The sequence below is a fragment of the Camelina sativa genome, chromosome 5 (assembly GCF_030686135.1).
Source record: "Camelina sativa cultivar CO46 ecotype springtype chromosome 5, ASM3068613v1".
In the NCBI taxonomy this organism is placed as follows: Eukaryota; Viridiplantae; Streptophyta; class Magnoliopsida; order Brassicales; family Brassicaceae; genus Camelina; species Camelina sativa.
Window position 1 is genome coordinate 31,699,388 of NC_141884.1, and position 19,512 is coordinate 31,718,899.

The 19,512-nt window shown below is 34.4% G+C and overlaps 4 protein-coding genes across 4 annotated transcripts; 2 read left to right on the forward strand and 2 right to left on the reverse strand.

The window, feature by feature from the left end:
• The first annotated feature begins 1,554 nt into the window (after nucleotides 1-1,554).
• Nucleotides 1,555-5,105, forward strand: LOC104787608 (cytosolic isocitrate dehydrogenase [NADP]). The gene is made up of 15 exons (XM_087450969.1): nucleotides 1,555-1,984; nucleotides 2,409-2,452; nucleotides 2,554-2,663; nucleotides 2,780-2,817; nucleotides 2,905-2,982; nucleotides 3,063-3,116; nucleotides 3,195-3,296; nucleotides 3,426-3,511; nucleotides 3,613-3,716; nucleotides 3,829-3,897; nucleotides 3,990-4,105; nucleotides 4,223-4,257; nucleotides 4,359-4,501; nucleotides 4,581-4,703; nucleotides 4,796-5,105. Exons 1-15 carry the CDS (start codon nucleotides 1,936-1,938, stop codon nucleotides 4,881-4,883), a joined length of 1,239 nt encoding a protein of 412 aa, XP_087307095.1. The 5' UTR covers nucleotides 1,555-1,935; the 3' UTR covers nucleotides 4,884-5,105.
• A 353-nt stretch (nucleotides 5,106-5,458) lies between these two features.
• LOC147944562 (uncharacterized) lies at nucleotides 5,459-5,848 on the reverse strand. Its single transcript, XM_087512641.1, has one exon. It carries the CDS (start codon nucleotides 5,846-5,848, stop codon nucleotides 5,459-5,461), a length of 390 nt encoding a protein of 129 aa, XP_087368767.1.
• A 3,337-nt stretch (nucleotides 5,849-9,185) lies between these two features.
• Nucleotides 9,186-11,763, forward strand: LOC109131275 (uncharacterized). The gene is made up of 6 exons (XM_087512642.1): nucleotides 9,186-9,700; nucleotides 9,970-10,040; nucleotides 10,211-10,389; nucleotides 10,486-10,773; nucleotides 10,861-11,088; nucleotides 11,176-11,763. The coding sequence occupies exons 1-6, from the start codon at nucleotides 9,186-9,188 to the stop codon at nucleotides 11,548-11,550; spliced, it is 1,656 nt and encodes a 551-aa protein (XP_087368768.1). The 3' UTR covers nucleotides 11,551-11,763.
• Nucleotides 11,764-13,335: 1,572 nt separating this feature from the next.
• Nucleotides 13,336-14,015, reverse strand: LOC104787609 (defensin-like protein 17). The gene is made up of 2 exons (XM_010513216.2): nucleotides 13,822-14,015; nucleotides 13,336-13,719 (listed from the first exon to the last, which is right to left on the reverse strand). Exons 1-2 carry the CDS (start codon nucleotides 13,883-13,885, stop codon nucleotides 13,541-13,543), a joined length of 243 nt encoding a protein of 80 aa, XP_010511518.1. The 5' UTR covers nucleotides 13,886-14,015; the 3' UTR covers nucleotides 13,336-13,540.
• Nucleotides 14,016-19,512: the final 5,497 nt, after the last annotated feature.

Below are 19,512 nucleotides of genomic sequence, written 5' to 3' on the forward strand. Positions count from 1 at the left end.
AGTGATTCAACTTTTTTTTTTTGTGTTAAATAATAATAATTAGTTTGTACAAATTGTACTATATTGTCATATTGTTACGAATGCATTAAATAACTACATATATTGGCCCCGATTGGTAACGGTTGTTACTTATGACTGTAAAGACTTTAACTTTAAAATTTTAGTTGTAGAGAATTTGGCTGTAGATGCTTTGACTGTAGAAACTTTAACTGTTAAAATTTGATTGGTAACAAATACTTTTAAAACTGAAGCTGTTATTTTTATTATTAAAATGATGATAATGAAAATAAAAATAAAAATTATTAAAATGGATCTTAAAAGAAGGAGAAAAAAATAAGAATAATTAATGTGTAAAAATAATTTATGTAAAATTTATATATAAACTTTTGGAGAGCTTTTAAGTATAATTGGGGGAAAAAAATAAAGTTTTATATTTTTTTAATTTTAAAGCCTGGTTTTGACGCTTTAAAAATTTTGAAAAAACAAGCAAGGAAAAAAAAAGTAACTTACAAATCTTTAAAAAAAATTAAAGTCAAAAAAGTATGATTGGCAAATAAATGGTTTTCAAGGCTTTAATTTTTTTTAAAGTCTTGTACCAATCAGGACCATTATATGTTGGATGTTTCGTGTCTAAACTTTTGTAGTTATGAACTTAAAGATGTTAAGAACATTATTGTCAAATTTAAAAACAAGGAACCATCAATACAAACATAATATTTTCATAAATATTTTAACAATTTTTAATATTTAAAGGAAAGTTAATTTATTTCTCTAATCTCACATTCGATTTCATATTATAGGCTATATATTAACTACTGCTAATATATTAATATTCATGTTTTAAAAAGTATTCACATTGTTTAATAATAGCATTAACAAGTAAAAGATATTTAAAAATTAATATTTGTTCACTAAAACTAAATTATCTATACAAGTATATATAACCATTAGTATAGTTTAGTAAATGAAATTATTAGCATTATTTTGATATTTTTCCAATATATATTCAGAAATGATGAAAACATATAAAAATGGAAATGGCTGTCATTAAAAAAAGAAAAAAAAAAAAGATGCGGCAAAGTAGAAGAAATCAAACAAAGTGGATCTGGTTAGGTGGTCAGCATCTTTTACGGAATTGTGATATATTACAATAAATTTTCTATCTTGTGGACCTATCCCCATTCCCCCACCCCCAAAGTGCATGTGAAAGTGACCACTTCTCTGTCTTCTCATCCAACTAATCCATTGTCATATTCATCAACAGTAACCAAAAATGACTTTAAAATTTCAATAACACGAACAAACCAAAAGAGAGACATTCTAAAGCCTATTTATGTCTTAAATCTAAATTACCGACCTTTGTAAGAAACAAAATTACTAAAATTTAATCTATACATAATTAAACGAAAAAAAAAGCGCAAATGGATTATATGATTTTGATAGCCACAAATAACTTGCTAAAGCTTTTTAATCCGAGGTTTGAAGAGAAATAGACTAAGCAAATAGGTAGATTTTTAACTTATAATTGCATTTCCATGTTTGTTTTTTGAAAACGGTAGAGGATGAAACTTAAATTCATATCGTTGAACATATCTTTGAATTTTGTTGGTCACTCGTCTCCTTCTAGAATAAGTGGCGGCTTAGGCTAGTCTCTACAACGAGAAAATAATAAAAGATAGGGACCGAAATGTAATAAATAATAATAACGGGGTCAAATAATAAAATGTCATCGAACTTTTAAATAGCATAAATACATCTCCGAGGACCTCCCCAAGCTTTTCACCTACTCCATCACTCACCACCAGCTCAGCTCTCTCTCCTGCAACGACGATCTGCTTCTCCGGCTTGATCTTCTCTCCGACGATCGGAAAAGATCCAATCTGATCGATTCAAATCCGTTAATCTTACGAAGAAACCGAAAGCAAAGAAGAAACTATGGCGTTTGAGAAGATCAAGGTGGCAAATCCCATCGTCGAGATGGATGGTGAGATCTCCTTCTCTCTCGATCGATCTCTCTTTATTCAGATTTTTTCGTTTGATTTGATATGAAATGAAACGTATAGTGTTGTTACCTTCGCTTGCTTAGTTTTTATCGAAGTTTCGTTGCTCGTTCTGATCTGAGAGCTAGAGTTTACGCATGTGTAGTTTCGTTGCTCGATTTGTTTTTGGTGTGTGATTTACGCGGTTTTTGATTCGACGATCTTGTTCTGAGTGTGTATTACGTTACAGATCGAATAAAACCTTCAGCTCTGTTCGTGAGATTGATTGATTTAAGTTTATCTAATGAAAAATCTCGGCTCGTTTGATGATATGTTGACAAAATAATCGAAATGACGAAATAGTTTCGATATTTGGATGTTTTGGTGTATTTTAATCATAGTTATGCTTCATTGGTCTGTGTGATGTAGGTGATGAAATGACCAGGGTTATCTGGAAGTCTATCAAGGATAAGGTATGAAGCTAACTTATTTTGATGCGTTTTTTTCTTAATGTGTGCAGTTCATGTTTCACGTATTTACGTATATTGAACTTCGTTTTCTTGAATGTTTTCAGCTGATTACTCCTTTTTTGGAGTTGGATATCAAGTACTTTGACCTTGGTCTTCCTCACCGTGATGCTACAGATGACAAAGTTACCATTGAAAGTGCTGAAGCCACTAAGAAGTATGTGTGTTCGAGCTTGAAAACATTTACTAGAATGGTTTTGTATCTCTTTTATAAGGTGTATATGTAATATGTTCTGTAAAATTTTCAACGTTTGTTATTTTGTTTTGTTATAGGTACAATGTGGCAATCAAGTGTGCCACCATCACTCCAGGTATGTCTTGATAGCGATTTTGCAGTTAAACATTTTTTACCAGTTTTTTTTTTTCATTTTACTAAGTATTGGTCTTTTTCACCGCAGATGAAGGCCGTGTCACTGAATTTGGCTTGAAGCAGATGTGGAGAAGTCCAAATGGGACCATCAGGAATATCCTGAATGGTAAGAAATTGCAAAATTGTTTGTTTAAACCTCATCCAATGTCATTCTCTGTTTCCTTACATTGTGTTTGTCTCTAACAGGAACTGTTTTTAGAGAACCAATTATGTGCAAAAATGTTCCCAAGCTTGTCCCAGGTAATTATTGACAATGGGCTAGTTTCATTAACAGTTTTTTTGGCAAAGGGTTTCTGAGAATGTATTTTTTTCCTCCAGGCTGGACGAAGCCCATTTGCATTGGAAGACATGCTTTTGGTGACCAGTATCGTGCCACTGATGCTGTAATCAAGGGACCAGGAAAACTGACCATGACCTTTGGTAAACTTACTACCTTTCATTTGTCAATTTATTTGGGACTGGCATTGCATAATTTTGCAATCTCTTTCTATGTCAACTTTCCAATTTATCTGATACTAATTAAGTATGTTATATCGTTGATTTTTTCAGAGGGAAAAGACGGGAAAACTGAAACCGAAGTCTTTACATTTACCGGTGAAGGTGGTGTTGCTATGGCAATGTACAACACTGATGAGGTATAGTTTATACTTCCCTTCCTTTCAACTAGAGTCCAAATTATTTACTCTTTTAGAGATTGTCATCCCAAGACGATTAATATATTTCTCTTATAATACAGTCCATCCGTGCTTTTGCTGATGCATCAATGAACACTGCTTATGAGAAAAAATGGCCGCTTTATCTTAGCACAAAGAATACCATTCTTAAGAAATACGATGGCAGGTATGTGACAGTTACTTTTCATTATTTTATCATATAGTCCTTCGCTCATGGTTGATGAGACTTTCACTGTCAAGATTTAATGTTGGTTACATATTTTTGTTTTACTATAAAGATTCAAAGACATCTTCCAAGAAGTCTATGAAGCCAGCTGGAAGTCAAAGTATGAGGCTGCTGGAATATGGTGAGTCCCCTATTAGTTTTTTCATCCTTTAGACATCATGGTCCCTTGTGTTACCCTACACTGAGAATGACCTAAATGATCAAATTGGTTAGGTATGAACACCGTCTCATTGATGATATGGTGGCCTACGCTCTTAAGAGCGAGGGAGGCTATGTGTGGGCATGCAAAAACTATGATGGTGATGTCCAAAGTGATTTCTTGGCCCAAGGTTTGTGTAAATCATAAATGAATATGCCCCTAAGTACTTGTGTCTGTCTTATTGTCGAATTCACATTGTTTTCATTATGTTTCCTGTTACCTAATTATTTCTTAAAATGCGTTGTAGGGTTCGGATCACTTGGATTGATGACATCTGTTCTGGTAATTCTCACAAATTCTCAGCTATATCTTCACACAATCTCTTTAGGCTGTTACATGATTCTAAGTTTCTGCTTTTACAATGGCTGTATATTTTTGATTAGGTCTGCCCGGATGGGAAGACAATTGAAGCTGAAGCAGCCCATGGAACGGTCACCCGTCACTACAGAGTTCACCAGAAAGGTGGTGAGACCAGCACAAACAGCATAGCTTCCATCTTTGCTTGGACTCGTGGACTTGCACACAGGTACCAACAACAACAAAAAACTCTTAATATTGTTTCATTAAGAGGAAGATGATTATATAAGCCAATGTCTTTGAAACAGGGCCAAGTTAGATGACAACGCAAAACTCTTGGAGTTTACTGATAAGCTCGAAGCCGCTTGTGTTGGGACAGTGGAGTCAGGAAAAATGACCAAAGATCTTGCACTCATCATTCACGGCTCAAAGTAATTAATTCAACGATTCTTCTTCCGCCTATAGTTCCATGTTCTAATCAAAGATTACTTAGATTTATGATTTGTTGTTGTTTTGTTTCCAGGCTCTCGAGGGACACTTACTTGAACACGGAGGAGTTCATTGATGCCGTCGCTGCTGAGCTCAAAGCAAGACTAGGCGTCAAAGCTTAAGAAAGTGAAGAAAATTTGGTAAAAATTCGAACGTTTCAGTGCCTCAGTTTCTTACATGGTTGGTGGGGGTTGGTTGGGATCGGAAGGAATAAAAAAAATGTAACTTTGGTAGAGAGGAATGTTGAGAACGATTTGTTTCCTCTCTTATAACGTTTCCAAATTATTGAGACATGTTTCCATTTTTATCCAGAACTCAATTTTATGTTTCGGATTGGTTGATCATATCCTTTTCTATCGATTCATGAAATTAGATGTATTAGGGTCTTTTAGGTTATAAATTCATTCTCTTCTCAAAAGACCCTAATACATTCAAAAATTTTAAAGTCTATGTATGTTTTCGCACAGTCAATAGTCTAATGTATGAATCGAACACATTGGAATTGTTTAGGTATGTAAAAGCCGTTTTTCCTGGTTTTCACAAAAAATATCTAAAAGAGCGAAATACATATTGAAAAATGAGAAATACCCTTCAATAACACTAATCTAAGTTTTTATTCCAAAACTAGCACACTCTCAAATTTTCCAAAACTAGCATTTATTATTATTATTTTTTTTTTGTCAACAAGAAAATTAGTTCAAACGAGCCAATTTGGTGGAAAATCGTTTACAAATAAAATATGGTGCGAACTTTCACGCGCTTGGCGTGCTAAAGAGTCCGCCCTAACATTAGCATTACGAGAAACATAAACCAAAGAAAAAGAAGAGAACTCCTCCCTGTCCATCTTTCTGTCGTCTAGATAAGGTGCAAAGGCCGGCCATTCGTGAGGAGAAGACACCATCTTCACCAAGTCGGAACAGTCCGTAAAAAACGTCACCTCCCGGAAATCATGTCCAATCATACATCGCATGGCCCACATAAAAGCTTCAACTTCAGCGTGTAGTGGGGAAAGACTGCGCCTGTAATTGGTAGCTCTGAGTAGAGGGGACTCTCGCTGTACAGAACCATCCTGCACCTGAAAAAACATCGGACTCCTTCCAGACCATCAACAAAGCATCGATACCCCGAAAAATCCGAAGGAAGAGAGACAGAACTCCCCCGAGGTGTCCGAGAGGAAAGGGAACTAGCGGATGGACCCTCCATACCCCCATCCTCCGTCTAAACTAGCATTTATTAATTAACATAATAATTAGAGAAAATCTAAAAAATAGGAAATAATTGACATAATTTCTTTGTTTCATGTCTTCTTTTTATCTAACCTCTCACGGAAGATCTAAAATGGAGATAACCCCAATTCTTGTGATCTCACTGGCGATAGGCCCAATTCTTATTGCTGATTCTCACGAACTCCACCTTATCCCCTTTCTACATCTATCTCGTAATCTCATCCTTTGTGTTGTTACTTTTAAGTCGAAGCAAATCCTCCAGAGATTGTGTTCTTCTCCCCTGCAATTTTTTTCATTTTTGGTTAGTTCTACTTTTTAACAATGTGGATTTGATAAAATCTCTTGAAATTTTACTTCAAGGTCGAATTAAAGAGAGGCTAACGGTGCTGAACCATCGACGGCGGTGATGTTGGGTACAAAACCGTCATGCAAAGGTCACAATGGTTTGTCGGCAGCAGCACTGGTCATGATGGCGTTAAAAGAGCTGTAGAGAGATAAGAAGAAGGTGAAGAACATTAAACATAACGTTTGATGTTGTGATTGAGATTGCTAGGATCATGAGGCCTATATCTAATGCTAAGGAACTTAGTGGTTTAGTGAGAGAGATCTTGGGGACTTGTGTTTCTGTTGGGTGTACTGTGGATGGTAAAGATCCAAAGGATATTCAACAAGAGATCAAGATGGTGAAGTTGGAGTTCCTGAAAATTGAGATGAGGTTTGTTTGTTTTTACTTCTTCTATTTGAGGTTTTAGTTTTTTTTTCTCCTTTCTATGTTCTTCTTGTACTGGTCTGATTGTTTCTTGAAGAAACTTCAGTCTTAGAACTGTCCCATCTATTTAAGCTAGACAGATTTGGAATGGTTTTATTAGAATGGTAACTGCTAGTGTTACTTTTAGAGGTCTATTTCCCTATTACTTTGGAATTTTATTCATATGTTAATATCATAGAGTTTCTCACATAACTATTGATTGAATTGAGCATTGTCTAAAATTCAGGAAGCATTACTGAAAATTTAGGACGACTTTCCTAAACGGATTTTATGAAGTATTTTAGTGTTATGTCTGTGATGTTTTTGAAATGTCTCTTTACAAGATAGAATTATCTTGTGTCTTGTGTTGGATAATTGTGTGATATCTTTGATGTGTTTCATTGTGATGTGGGTTTTTGTTTACATATTGATTTCAGCAAAGAAAAAAGAAACGGTATAAGAAAGTTGAGTATGTTGTTCCAAAGAAGAGTTGATGATGAACAAGATGTTCCATGGCAGAGCAAACATTTTTTTTTTTGTAAATAAATACTCACTCTGATCCATAATATAAGATTTATAAGAAGTTTTTTTTTTAGTTTATAAGAATATGATGTTCTAAAAAAATTTATACTAAATTTCATGTTTGGTATTTTTGACTTTTTTTTTTTTTTATTAGTTGAACCTTTTTTTTTTAACTAATTATTAAATGATATCTAGGTTTTTAAAAATACTATTTCTTAACCTTTGTGGGATTGTCTACAACATCTTTTAATTTGGGACAGGAGTAGACGTAAATAAAATTATTTTACCATAATTATATAAGTTACCAATAAAACAAATAATAGTTTAAATGGGACCGTTCCAGATTTCTAACCACTTCATTTTACAATCCATAAAGTTTGACCTCTTTGCCAAACATCCTAAGCTAATTTAGTGTATACATTTGAAATGTTAGTTTTCGATTTGTAAATAGATAACCAAGTTTTATTGAACTAACACTACAAGAAAACAGTCGATTAGCGACTACAAGTAGCGACTACATTTGTAGTCGCCAAAAATAACGACTAGATAGTGACCATTTTGCGACTAAGTTGTGACTACAGTAATTTAGTCGCCAATCAGTCTCTACTTTACCGACCACAGTAGATAGTCGTACTATAGTCGTCAATTTAGCGACTATTCTACAACTCATTCGGCGAGTCATTAAATAGTCACCCGTAGTCGCCAAATAGTCATAAAATACAGTTAAAAAACGTGTTTTTTTTTGTGGGGGCCAACTGATATTGAGTAGTCGCCTATTAGTGGCATAGATGTATTCTTTAAAAACAAATTGCACCCATTTGTCTCCTTCATTCCAACACAATTGTCTTTCCTTCCCCCAAAAAAAATGTAGATCACAACCAAAAATTTGACTTTATAAAACCTTTTATTTTCTCCTTTTATATTCTCCAAAAAAAATATATATATAGTTCTTAAAAAAAACACAATATATATATATATATAATGGCGGAAAATTTTTCATTAGAATTCGAATTAGTGGGGTTGGACCAATTCTCGTTTGGAAGTAGCCAAGATATAGTTCAGAATAGTGGCGGTAAGTTTTTCTGTCCATGTAGTGTTTGCAAGAACAATAGATGTCTCTCGGGTAGAAGAGTTATGATGTATCTGTTCGATGCATTTAAACGATCGTGAAGTAACTGTCATACGAAAGAACCTGTCGGCAATAGAAGGGAAAGTAGAAGAAGAAAACAAACATATGTTTTAAGAAGCCTATCATTTTCTTACTTTTATTCACAAACAATATTTGCATAGGATTTCTTATGAATATGCTCTATTTAAAGCATCTATATAGGTTATATATAGAATCTTTTCCTTATTTCTTTTTTTTTTGTTTCAATATTCATTAAGGATTAATAAGTACTAAAATAATTTATGTAAATTAAGATAGAAATTATAATAATAAAATTAAGATATAATTAAGATAGAAATAATAATAATAAAATTAATTTATTATTTTAATTATTATTATAATTAAGATAGAAATTATCATTACAAATGCTTTTAATTATTATTATAATTAAGATAGAAATTATATATAGAATCTTTTCTATCTTAATTTTATTATAGAAATTATAATTATAATTATAAATTAATTTTATTATTATAATTTCTATCTTAATTATAATTTATATCTTAATTATAATTTTAAGGCCCATTAACTAACCTAAACCCATTAACCCACTAACTAACCTAAACCCATTAACCCACTAACTATATAATCGTGAAAACCCTAATCTCACACACAACCCTAATCTCTCGAAACTCAACTCTATCGCCTCTCTTGAAACTCAACTCTATCGCCTCTCTCAAACCCTAATCTCACAACACAACCCTAATCTCACAACACAACCCTAATCTCTTCGAATCTATCAGTTTCAATCACCAACAAGATGCCACATCGAGGGAAGAAGAGGAAGGTTGGTCCTAACGTTACTCAGAGAGCGAAGGGGGCACCACCAAATCGACGGCCTAATACTCTGCCCAGTCGGTACAACTTCACGCCAGCGGGACAAGATCCTCCTCCTCTGCCGACGCCTGAAGCACAAGTCGGCGGTTTGCAACGACAGTCTCCAGCCAAGATCCGGAACTATCCTCCGCTGCAACAACTTTTTCAGAACTCGTCTACACATCCACCTCCACCCGAGCTACACCGGACTCCTTCAGAAGAAGTCCACTTCAATCCACGGACTCAGGGAAGAAGTCGGGATGTCTCTCCGCCTTCTCCAGTTCAACCCTCTCAAACTCAGGCGAGAAGTCAGGCGAGAAGTCAGGCGAGAAGTCAGGACAGAAGTCGGGAAGTCTCTCCACCTTCTCCTGTTCGACGCTCTCAAACTCAGGCGAGAAGTCAGTCGCATCCATCGCATCCATCTTCTCAAGGAACAACTTTGAAGAAGAATCTTCTCCGGTGTTGCCCGAACTACAGTCGGATGTGTTGCGTGCTCTAAATGCATTGCTTGTGGTTCCAGACAGGGATAAGTTCACCACTGTCCTCTCTCCCACACCCGTACCGAACACCCAATGGTATGATTTTCCTCTTCACATGCGAATAACAATGATTGTGGTTTGTCTTGTGCGAATAGAAATGGTTGTTGGTCTTGTCTTAGGCGAATAGAATTGGTTGTGGTCTTGTCTTGTGCGAATAGAATTGGTTGTGGTCTTGTCTTGTGCGAATAGAAATGGTTGTGTCTTGTCTTGTGCGAATAGAATTGGTTGTGTCTTGTCTTGTATTGATCTCATTTCTGTTGGTTTGTCTTGTGCGAATAGAATTGGTTGTGGTCTTGTCTTGTGCGAATAGAAATGGTTGTGTCTTGTCTTGTGCGAATAGAATTGGTTGTGTCTTGTCTTGTGCGAATAGAATTGGTTGTGTCTTGTCTTGTATTGATCTCATTTCTGTTGGTTTGTCTTGTGCAAATAGCAATGACTGTTGATCTTACTTATTTTATTGGTTCATGTGTATGGAGGTTTACTCGTGACAAAGGATCGAAACTTGTTCGGAAGATTACTAAAATTCTTCAAAACAAATTTGAAGGTCCCTTCTACAGCTGGACATGTGTGCCGCGGGACAAACAAGAGAGATACTTTCTTGAGTTCGCGGTAAGGATGCATCCTGTTTACATAGCTTTCATACATAGCCTTCATACATAGCTTTACATTTTTTCTTTTCACTCACAATAGCTCATTTTTTTCTAGAAAACCCACACTTGGGATCCTTTGATAACCGGGACTGTTCAAGCTTACTTTGAGGGAATCTGTCAAAACCAGATCAAAGACATGGTTAGCAGTGTGAGGACTAGTCGAGTTCAACCAAACTGGATTGGCGACACTCTCTGGATGACGATGGAGGATTACTGGGACACTGAAGAAGCACAACAGAGGAGTAAAACCTACTCTGATGCCCGTATGTCTGACCGTAACGGCCTAGGTCCTCACGTCCACCTCTCAGGGCCAAAGTCGTATCGACAGCTTCAAGACGAAATGGTTAAGTAGCTGTTATTTTTGCCACTTTCAATTCTTACATAGCTGTTGTTTTTTTAGTTAATCTCTGTTTCTTGGCTAACATTGCAGGTTGAGGAATTGGGAAGAGAAGTCCGACTTGGTGAGGTGTTTATCAAGGCACATACAAAGCCTGATGGTACATATGTTGATCGGAAGGCAGAGAAGATTGCAGGAACTTATGAGAAGACTGTTCAAGAGAGGTTGTCTCAGCTGGAGGCAGAGTCTTTTGCTGTGTCAGATGGAGAATCACGGCCACGGGACCTCACAACAGAAGAATATACAGAAATTTTCCTTGAGGTAACTTTTTAAAAATACCAATACACATTTATAGACTTGTAGTTTAACTTGTCATCCACTAATCTTAACTTTTCTCTTCTTTTCAAGTCCACTGAGAAAGATACAAGAGGAACACCTTATGGAGTTGGAAGCCTCAAGGACTGCCTTGTCAATGGAAAGCATAAGCAAGCATGTGGCTCTTCTACCTTTGTGGCTCTCGAAGAACAGTTGAAGGAAGCTCAACGAATGATAGAAGAACAGGCTGCTCAACTGCGGAGGCGTGATGCAGAAACAGCTGTGCGTGAAGCTGAGCAATCCAAAGTTATTGCTGCCCAGAAGGACAAGATTGACCATTTCTCAATCGTCGAGGAGTTTCTGATGGAAAATGATCCGCGGTTTGAGAATTTCGTTGCAAGCAAACAGACAACCAAAGAACCTCTTCCCCAAGATGATCCAGCTCCAACTCCATCAACCGCTGCTTAATAGGTTTCTTCTATGTCTTAACTCTTTTTAGATGAACTTTATCTCACTCTACTCGGATGAACTCTATCTCTTGCTCTTTTGTATGAACTCTATCTCTTGCTCTTTTGTATGAACTCATTGCCACTTTTGTATGAACTCTATCTCTCACTCTTTTGATTTCTGTAACTTGAACATGTATTGTATTTCAATATTTCGATATTATGTCTTTCCAAATTCGAATCTTTCAATTAAAATTGGTATACAAGAATGAAAAGAAGAGGATAATGGGAATAAAAATAAGAGGATAATGGAAAATTATTATATGAAACTTTCAAATTTTGAAATCAACATCAGTGGCTAAATAGTCGTAACATATAGATTCTGAAATCAACATCAGTGGCCAAATAGTCGTAATGTAGTTTCTAAATAGTCACTACGGTAAGTGACTATATAGCGACTACAACACTTAGTTACTAATTAATCACACTATAGTCGTAATTTTAACGACTATGAGATGACTACTTAACGACTATATAACGACTACATCTTTTGGTTGTACAGTAGTCGCTAAAAAGCGACTATAAATACGACTACATAAATTAGCGACTATCGATCTCCGACTGCTTGAGTTAGTCGCTATTTGGTCGTAAACGTAGTTTATACGACTACAAAGCGACTAATACTGTAGTCGCTAACCGCTTGTTTTCTTGTAGTGTAATCTGAATTATCCAATTAGTCTCGGTCGAACTTTAAAAAGAAATGAAAAAGCCATTCATCTCTTCTAGCTGCAATCCAATGGATGAGATATATCATATATTTCAGTTGCTCTGTGGTACATAGATGAACCGTAACTAATGAGCCATTATTTCTTTCATCAAAAATGAAGTAACCTAACAGTCATTTTCGATATGCTTTGTCCTCTCACTAAATACTAGATTAGCAGCAATATGTTAGACTGTCTTATTGTCGCGAAATAGACGCATAAGTTGCGGATGAGAGACACCAAAACACACAAGTAGTTCTCTATTCCATTTTAATACACAGGTAGTGAAACTCATCGAGCGATACTCAGCTAAAGCCGAAGAAAATGACACCACATCCTGTCTCTTCATCTTCCAAGCAACAGGTGAATCTCCCATGTACATGATAATAAAACTTGTAATTGATCGCTGAGGCATAGGACAGGCCGACCAGTCGGAATCGCAATAAGCCGTACGTGAACTGTAATTCTCAATTTTCACTCAAGACAATTACCTTGACCAGGACATCCTATAAGATATCAAACAATACTTACGACAACATCCCAATGTTTAATGCAAGGTTGTTTCATAAAGGTTCATCCGAAGGATGAAAATAAACGGAGAAGACATAGCCTTGTCTGTCACCCAGTGCCGGCCCAATATTCATGAGGAGCCTACGCAAAAATCTAAAAATGTGTCTTTTTCACCTATGACAAAAATTATAAGTTTTCTATAGAGACCATAACTTGATATTTTAAAGCTTTTTACATATCTTAAAAGGGAAAAACGGCCTTTTACATGTAAATAAAAAAGCCCTTATACATATCTTTAAAATAAAAAAGGCTTTTTATTTAAGTGAAAAAGGCTTTTAAAAATTTAGACCCAAATCCTTGCTTCACTTGCTTTTCCTGTGGGCTGGGCCTGCTGTCACCGTTATCCCATTACCGCCTTCTGCAGCTTACTTATTCGTCGTCGCAAGCTCTTTGTTGCGTTGTCCACCATGGTCCACAAAAGATTTGCGCATATGGAACAGAAAGATCACTATTTTTTTTTGATAAAATGTGAATTTTCAAGACCAAATTTTATTTATATTGTATATATTTTTTGGTGCTTTTTATTGTGGTACATAAAACCTTACGTTATAACAACGAACACAAACATACAGTATTACAGTGTCTTGTACAAGTCATGTGATATAACTTGTGGAATGAAACAAGACTTATTTACCGAAGACACACACAGTACATGTAGCACCAAAGATATATGATCGCTTAACATGGGTAGTAACAGTAACACATGTGAGCTGGGAATACATAGTTGCAAGATCCATGTTGTGCGCCCTCGAGTGTAATGCACTGATTCTTGCACGCATCGTTACTTCCACATATTCCTGACCATGTCCCGCTTGGCTTCTCGCACCACTTTTGTGCTTCCACCATTGTAGGTGCTTCTGCATTTATATATCTCACATGGTTAATCATCAAAACATAAATGAAATATGAAATCTAAAACATATTTTTGCATGCATGCATATGATAAGATCATTACTCACCAAAAACAGCAAACAGAACAAGGGCAGCGAATATAAAAGTGATGATGGTTGAAAACTTAGCCATGACTATTAATTACTAGTTACTTTGTTTTCAATGGATGTGTTGTGTGTGAGGAAATAAGCCTAAGATCAACCTCTATTTATAGGAGCTAGTGTCTAATACTCGTTCGTGATATAGTAACGTGGTAACCTAGCTAATTAAACACGTCGTCTACTAATTTCCACGCAAATTACAAAATAATGAAATATAAAATCTTGACCAATTGACAAACCATGCTGATCAATGCTAGTTACGACACTCCGATCATCATTTTTAACATTTTTTATGTAATGATTTGTGGAAATAAAATAAAAAGAACTAGAAGAGCCAATACTTAGAGCGGCTTCGACGCCTCCCAAATCTTCCTCGCAAAAACTATATTATAGTGGAAATTAGAAGCCTTATTAACCTTCAACATGTATATTTATCATATAAAATGTGACACAGAAAGGCTATAGATTATAAACTTAAACAATATAAAGTAAACGTGAGTGTTACTGTCAGTCTGTCACGTACAAATCAAAAACTAAAGTCCCTAAAATCAAATGCGTGTACAAGAACTAAATTGTGGTGGTCTAGTCATTTTTATTTGAAAAGGAGTTGTCCCGAGGAAAATAAGGTAACGATGTTTTCCATAGGCAACGATCCACTTTGTTGTAGGTATCGAATCATTCCCGTAGATAGAAAAACATCGATCCGGATAAAAATTTCGATTACTATCATATTATTTGGTTAGTCAAAATTGTATCATGCTATTAGAACATATATATACACTCTTGTTTATAACGTGTCATAAAATAAAACAACTCCTATATTTGTACACTCATGTCAAGTACGTAAACATTACACATAGTATTGCTACGGTAATATGAGTTACTTTTACTAATTAGTATTGTGACTATGGATAGGATATATGATTATTCTGTAACAATTATTTTAGATATATTGAATGTGCTCTTTATGTACCAAATTTGGTGTAATTTTAGAGAATTTATTTGGCAATTGTTTTGAGATCGAGCGAATGAGGGATACATGACATAATAAATCAAACTACGTACATGCATGGCTAGTCGATAAATCTTTCGATCCTTCTAAAGAAGTGAATTAATTAATTATGTCGGCCGAGGGTGGAGTCTAATGACTGGTAATGAGCATGGCCTTTAGGTGTTACACTCCAACGTTTTTATCACGAGAAATTATCAAATACCATCAATTTCTATCTCTATCTTCTAAGTTATATTGATAAACATAGTTTATTATCGTCTATACAATATGTGGTTATAATACTGTGTATCGTTTTTTTTTTATGTAAAAGAATGTAAATCTTATTACATTTTTTTAAAAAAAATCTCACTTAGGGGGTGGTATTGGTTTGAGATTTATGAAGATTTTTGAAGAGTTCAACAAAATCAATACAAATGAATAAGTGAAAGATTGTTAAAGATTGCTAGAGAGTTTTGTTGATTAGTTTTCTAAAATCTTGTAAAGTCTTCCAAACAATCCTTGTATTTTTATGATACTTTCCATGACTTTATTTTGTAAAGAAAGTGTCTAAAATCATGAACCAATAACATAATAATTGAACTCATTAACAATCCTAGATTCTTTTGTTTTAATTGAATAACACAAAACTTTTAATGACTTTATAAAAGTCTGAATCCAATAACCCAGATTTGTTAAGATTTTAAATGACTTTTTACAAATCACAAACTAATAACACTAAACTTTAACAGTGTTTAACAAAATCTTGATCTAATAACAACAGATTCTACATAACATTTAAAATCTTTAAAACTCTGTTCAAATCTTAAATTAATAACCCCCACTTAATATGACTATAGAAACGCGACAATATATCCATACACAAGTCAAACAGAAAACAGATGGATGGCAAACAATGTTTCTCAACACAGCGGGTAAAGAAACACTTATAAAGTCCGTGGCATTTGCTATGCTAGTATACTCAATGAATTGCTTTGAGCTACCAAAGGAGCTATGTTCTGAATTGGATAGTTTGATAGCCAGATTCTGGTGGGGTTCAACACAAGAAAAAAAAGAAAATTTCATGGGTAGCATGGAATAAAATGGTTACACCAAAGAATGAAGGAGGTTTGGGTTTCAGGGAGTTCCACCTTTTTAATCAAGCTTTGTTAGCCAATCAAGCTTGGAAAATACTCCAGCGACCAGATAGTCTTATTTACCGTTTGCTTAAAGCACGATACTTTAGAGATACGACTTTCTTTTCAGCATCGAGAGGAACTAAGCCTTCCTATGGATGGAATTCACTTAGATTTGGGCGTGAACTGTTACAGAACGGAATACAGTATTGTATAGGCAATGGGCGGCTAACTAAATTGGGATTGGTGGGATTGGACCCAACGATGGATTCCTATATTTGGAGCGGAACAAAAAACGGGATGTATACTGATAAATCTGGCTATTGGAAGGCACTAAGTTTGGATAGAGATGAAGACGCTCCTGCAGCGTCGCTTGCAACCAACCCAGACATTGCTGCTCAGATACGGCGGCTGCACATAATGCCTAAGCTTAAACATTTCCTTTGGCACCTTGCATCACACGTAATTGGGGTGGCGGATAATCTAAGACGGCGTGATATCAATGTGTATCCCTATTGCTCACGCTGTTGTATGACCTTTGAAGCCAGTGATCATACATTTTTCTCCTGTCCTCAAGTGATACCTATATGGAGACTGATTGGAATACCCACCATTTGATTGGAGACCCACATATAACCGTTGAAGATAAACTAAGGTATCTATTTCACCTTCATCAAGATTCTGGTAGTAGTCTGATACATCGCTATGCTCCCTTTTGGCTAATGTGGAGAATTTGGAAGAGCAGAAATGATCTAGTGTTTAACCATAGAATGATAGACATCACTGACATAGCCAAGAATGCTATCACTGATACAGAAGAATGGCTAAACAGCATACAACAGAGGAGCAACCTTATGTAGGAAAATCAACTGTGCAACAATGCCCCCGCCCTCGAAGAGTTAAATGGAAAAAACCGAATGATGGTTGGGTAAAATGTAATTATGATGTTTCTCACCATGAAGGGGACAAACACTCTGGCTTAGGTTTATTAATACGGAACACAAATGGCATATTCCTTGATAGAGGGATGGGGAAATACCAAGGCCGAGCAATAATAGAGGAAGCGGAATGTACAGCGCTAATATGGGCTATCCAATCAGCTTGGGCATTGGGATATCGATCGGTAGAATTCGAAGGTGACAATGAAGTGGTGAATAAAACCCTTAATAACCATGGATCATATCCTCGAGTGCAGCATTATCTGGAGACAATCCGCGGATGGTGTACACGGTTTACTAGTATACGTTTTACATTCCACCATCGAGAACATAACATCTGCGCAGATTTACTTGCTAAAACAGCTATTAATAGCACTCAAATGTATGCTTTGTACCATACTTGTCCTCAGTTTTTACTAGCAGCCGTAAACAACGATTGTGACCATGATTCTTAATAAAGTTATTGGAAGGAAAAAAAAATAAGACTATAGAAACCTGTTGGAAAATACAATATGCTAAGTACGTACAATTAGTAGATCCAAAATTTAGATCTACTTCAACGCCTTCTAAATCAGTTCCACCATAAAAAAAAAATATGTATTATATAATTGGGTTTGTTGGTAAAATAGTACATTTTCAAAACTTAATTGGAATTGTAGTACATTTACAATTTATAATTGGAGAAATAAATGAGTTTTACTATTTGTGTAATAAAAGATATGTGAGATAGATAAGATGTGAGATAGATAAGAAAGTGGGGTATAGTGTAGTAGTGTAAAATTACAAAAGGGTAGCTGCATAAAAGACACCCGTACAATATATTTAAGGGGATGTAGTGAAACAATGATTTTGAATAATTCTATGGGATTTAGGAAATTTGAAATTTTGATAGATTTTAGGGAAGTTGATATGATTTATGGTAAAATTCTACCAAATCCCACCTAAAACCATAAGATTTGGATTTCTGTATTTTAACTAAACAAATCTTCTCAAATCCTCCAGAATCCCTAAAACTTATTAAAATCCAAATACACAAACTGTTTTGAATAACAGTGGATTTTAAAGTAGATTTTTAAATCATCAGTTCAATAACAGTGGATTTCAGGAGACTTTTTAAAATCCATGATTGAATAACATAGGATTTGTAACTTTTATACAAATCACCTAAAATGTCAAGTTGAATACACCCCCCTTAGTGTACAGAATTATTACACACATGTAAATATTTTTATTTCATTCATATTGAATATATTATATATCAGCTGTACGGATAAAAACATATATATTAACATATATATATATATATATAAGTACATTAAATGAACTGTATTGGTAAAACTTGTGTATTATTATTCATTTGTACACTTGATATCTGTACACATTATAATACGTATAGACACCTGTACAGACACCTGTACACTTAATAAATGTACGGATACAAAATTTCTGAAAAAATTTAACATTATCAAATATAATCATCATACAAAATACATATCAAATTAGAAAGAAAAAAACATAGATTTTTTAGATCTGTAAAAAAATTAAATATATATATATATATATTGTATAGTATTATAGTTATTAGATTCAAAGGATAATTTAATTAAATATAAATATATATATATATATATATAGTTATTAGATTCAAAGGATAATTTAATTAAATATAAATATATATATATATATATTTAATTTCAATGGCACATTTATAAATAAAATGATTAGTAGAGGATTAAGAAATAATTTAAATAGTAGTAAATAATGAAAGTATGTGTTTTACCAATTTTAAATAGTGAATGTACTAATTCTCCAATTAAATTTTAAAAATGTACTAAACCTCCAATTTTCTCTATATAATTTATGCAAATAAAAGCACATAAGCTTCATGCATGTATACCTTATAAGTCTACAGGAAATTAATTGAAAATTATTTGGTAAGTAGTATCGATATTGTTACATAGACCACAAAACTTAAATCCTTACAACAAATTACATATATTGGCTTACGCAAAAAAAACAAAAAAGGAACTATGACCAAGTAAACAGAACTTTGCTAGATATTTTTATTTATAATTATTATTATCTAAAATAATCCATGTAATAGTTCGGTCACTGGGTGGAATTAGTAAAGACAGCATCATATAATAGCAGTATGAATTGATTGTTATATTGAGACGTTAATTACATGTCGAAAACGATATTTTACGAAGATATGGATGTTTTATAATGGTGGAGTAACCACAGTGTATGGTTTTAAAAAATCATATCTCTGTTTTTAGGCTTAATTTTGGCCGACACTTGGTTCGCTATTTCTGAGAACTTGAAATACTTATCGACTTGATTTATAGATCGCTTTAAAATATTAGTCTATTTATTTTCTTCATTCACAAGGTTCTAAGAATATATAGCTTCCAATTGTATCAATAATGACTTTTATTAGTTCCAGATTCAGCATGTTTAACTGTAAAAAAGTTTCATGGTGAATTACAAAAAAATACTCAGATAATTATTTTTACATAGCATAGAACCTACAAAATCCAAAACAAAAACCAAATTCCTTTTGCAGTATACAATTAACTAGTGAAGTATAAGACGT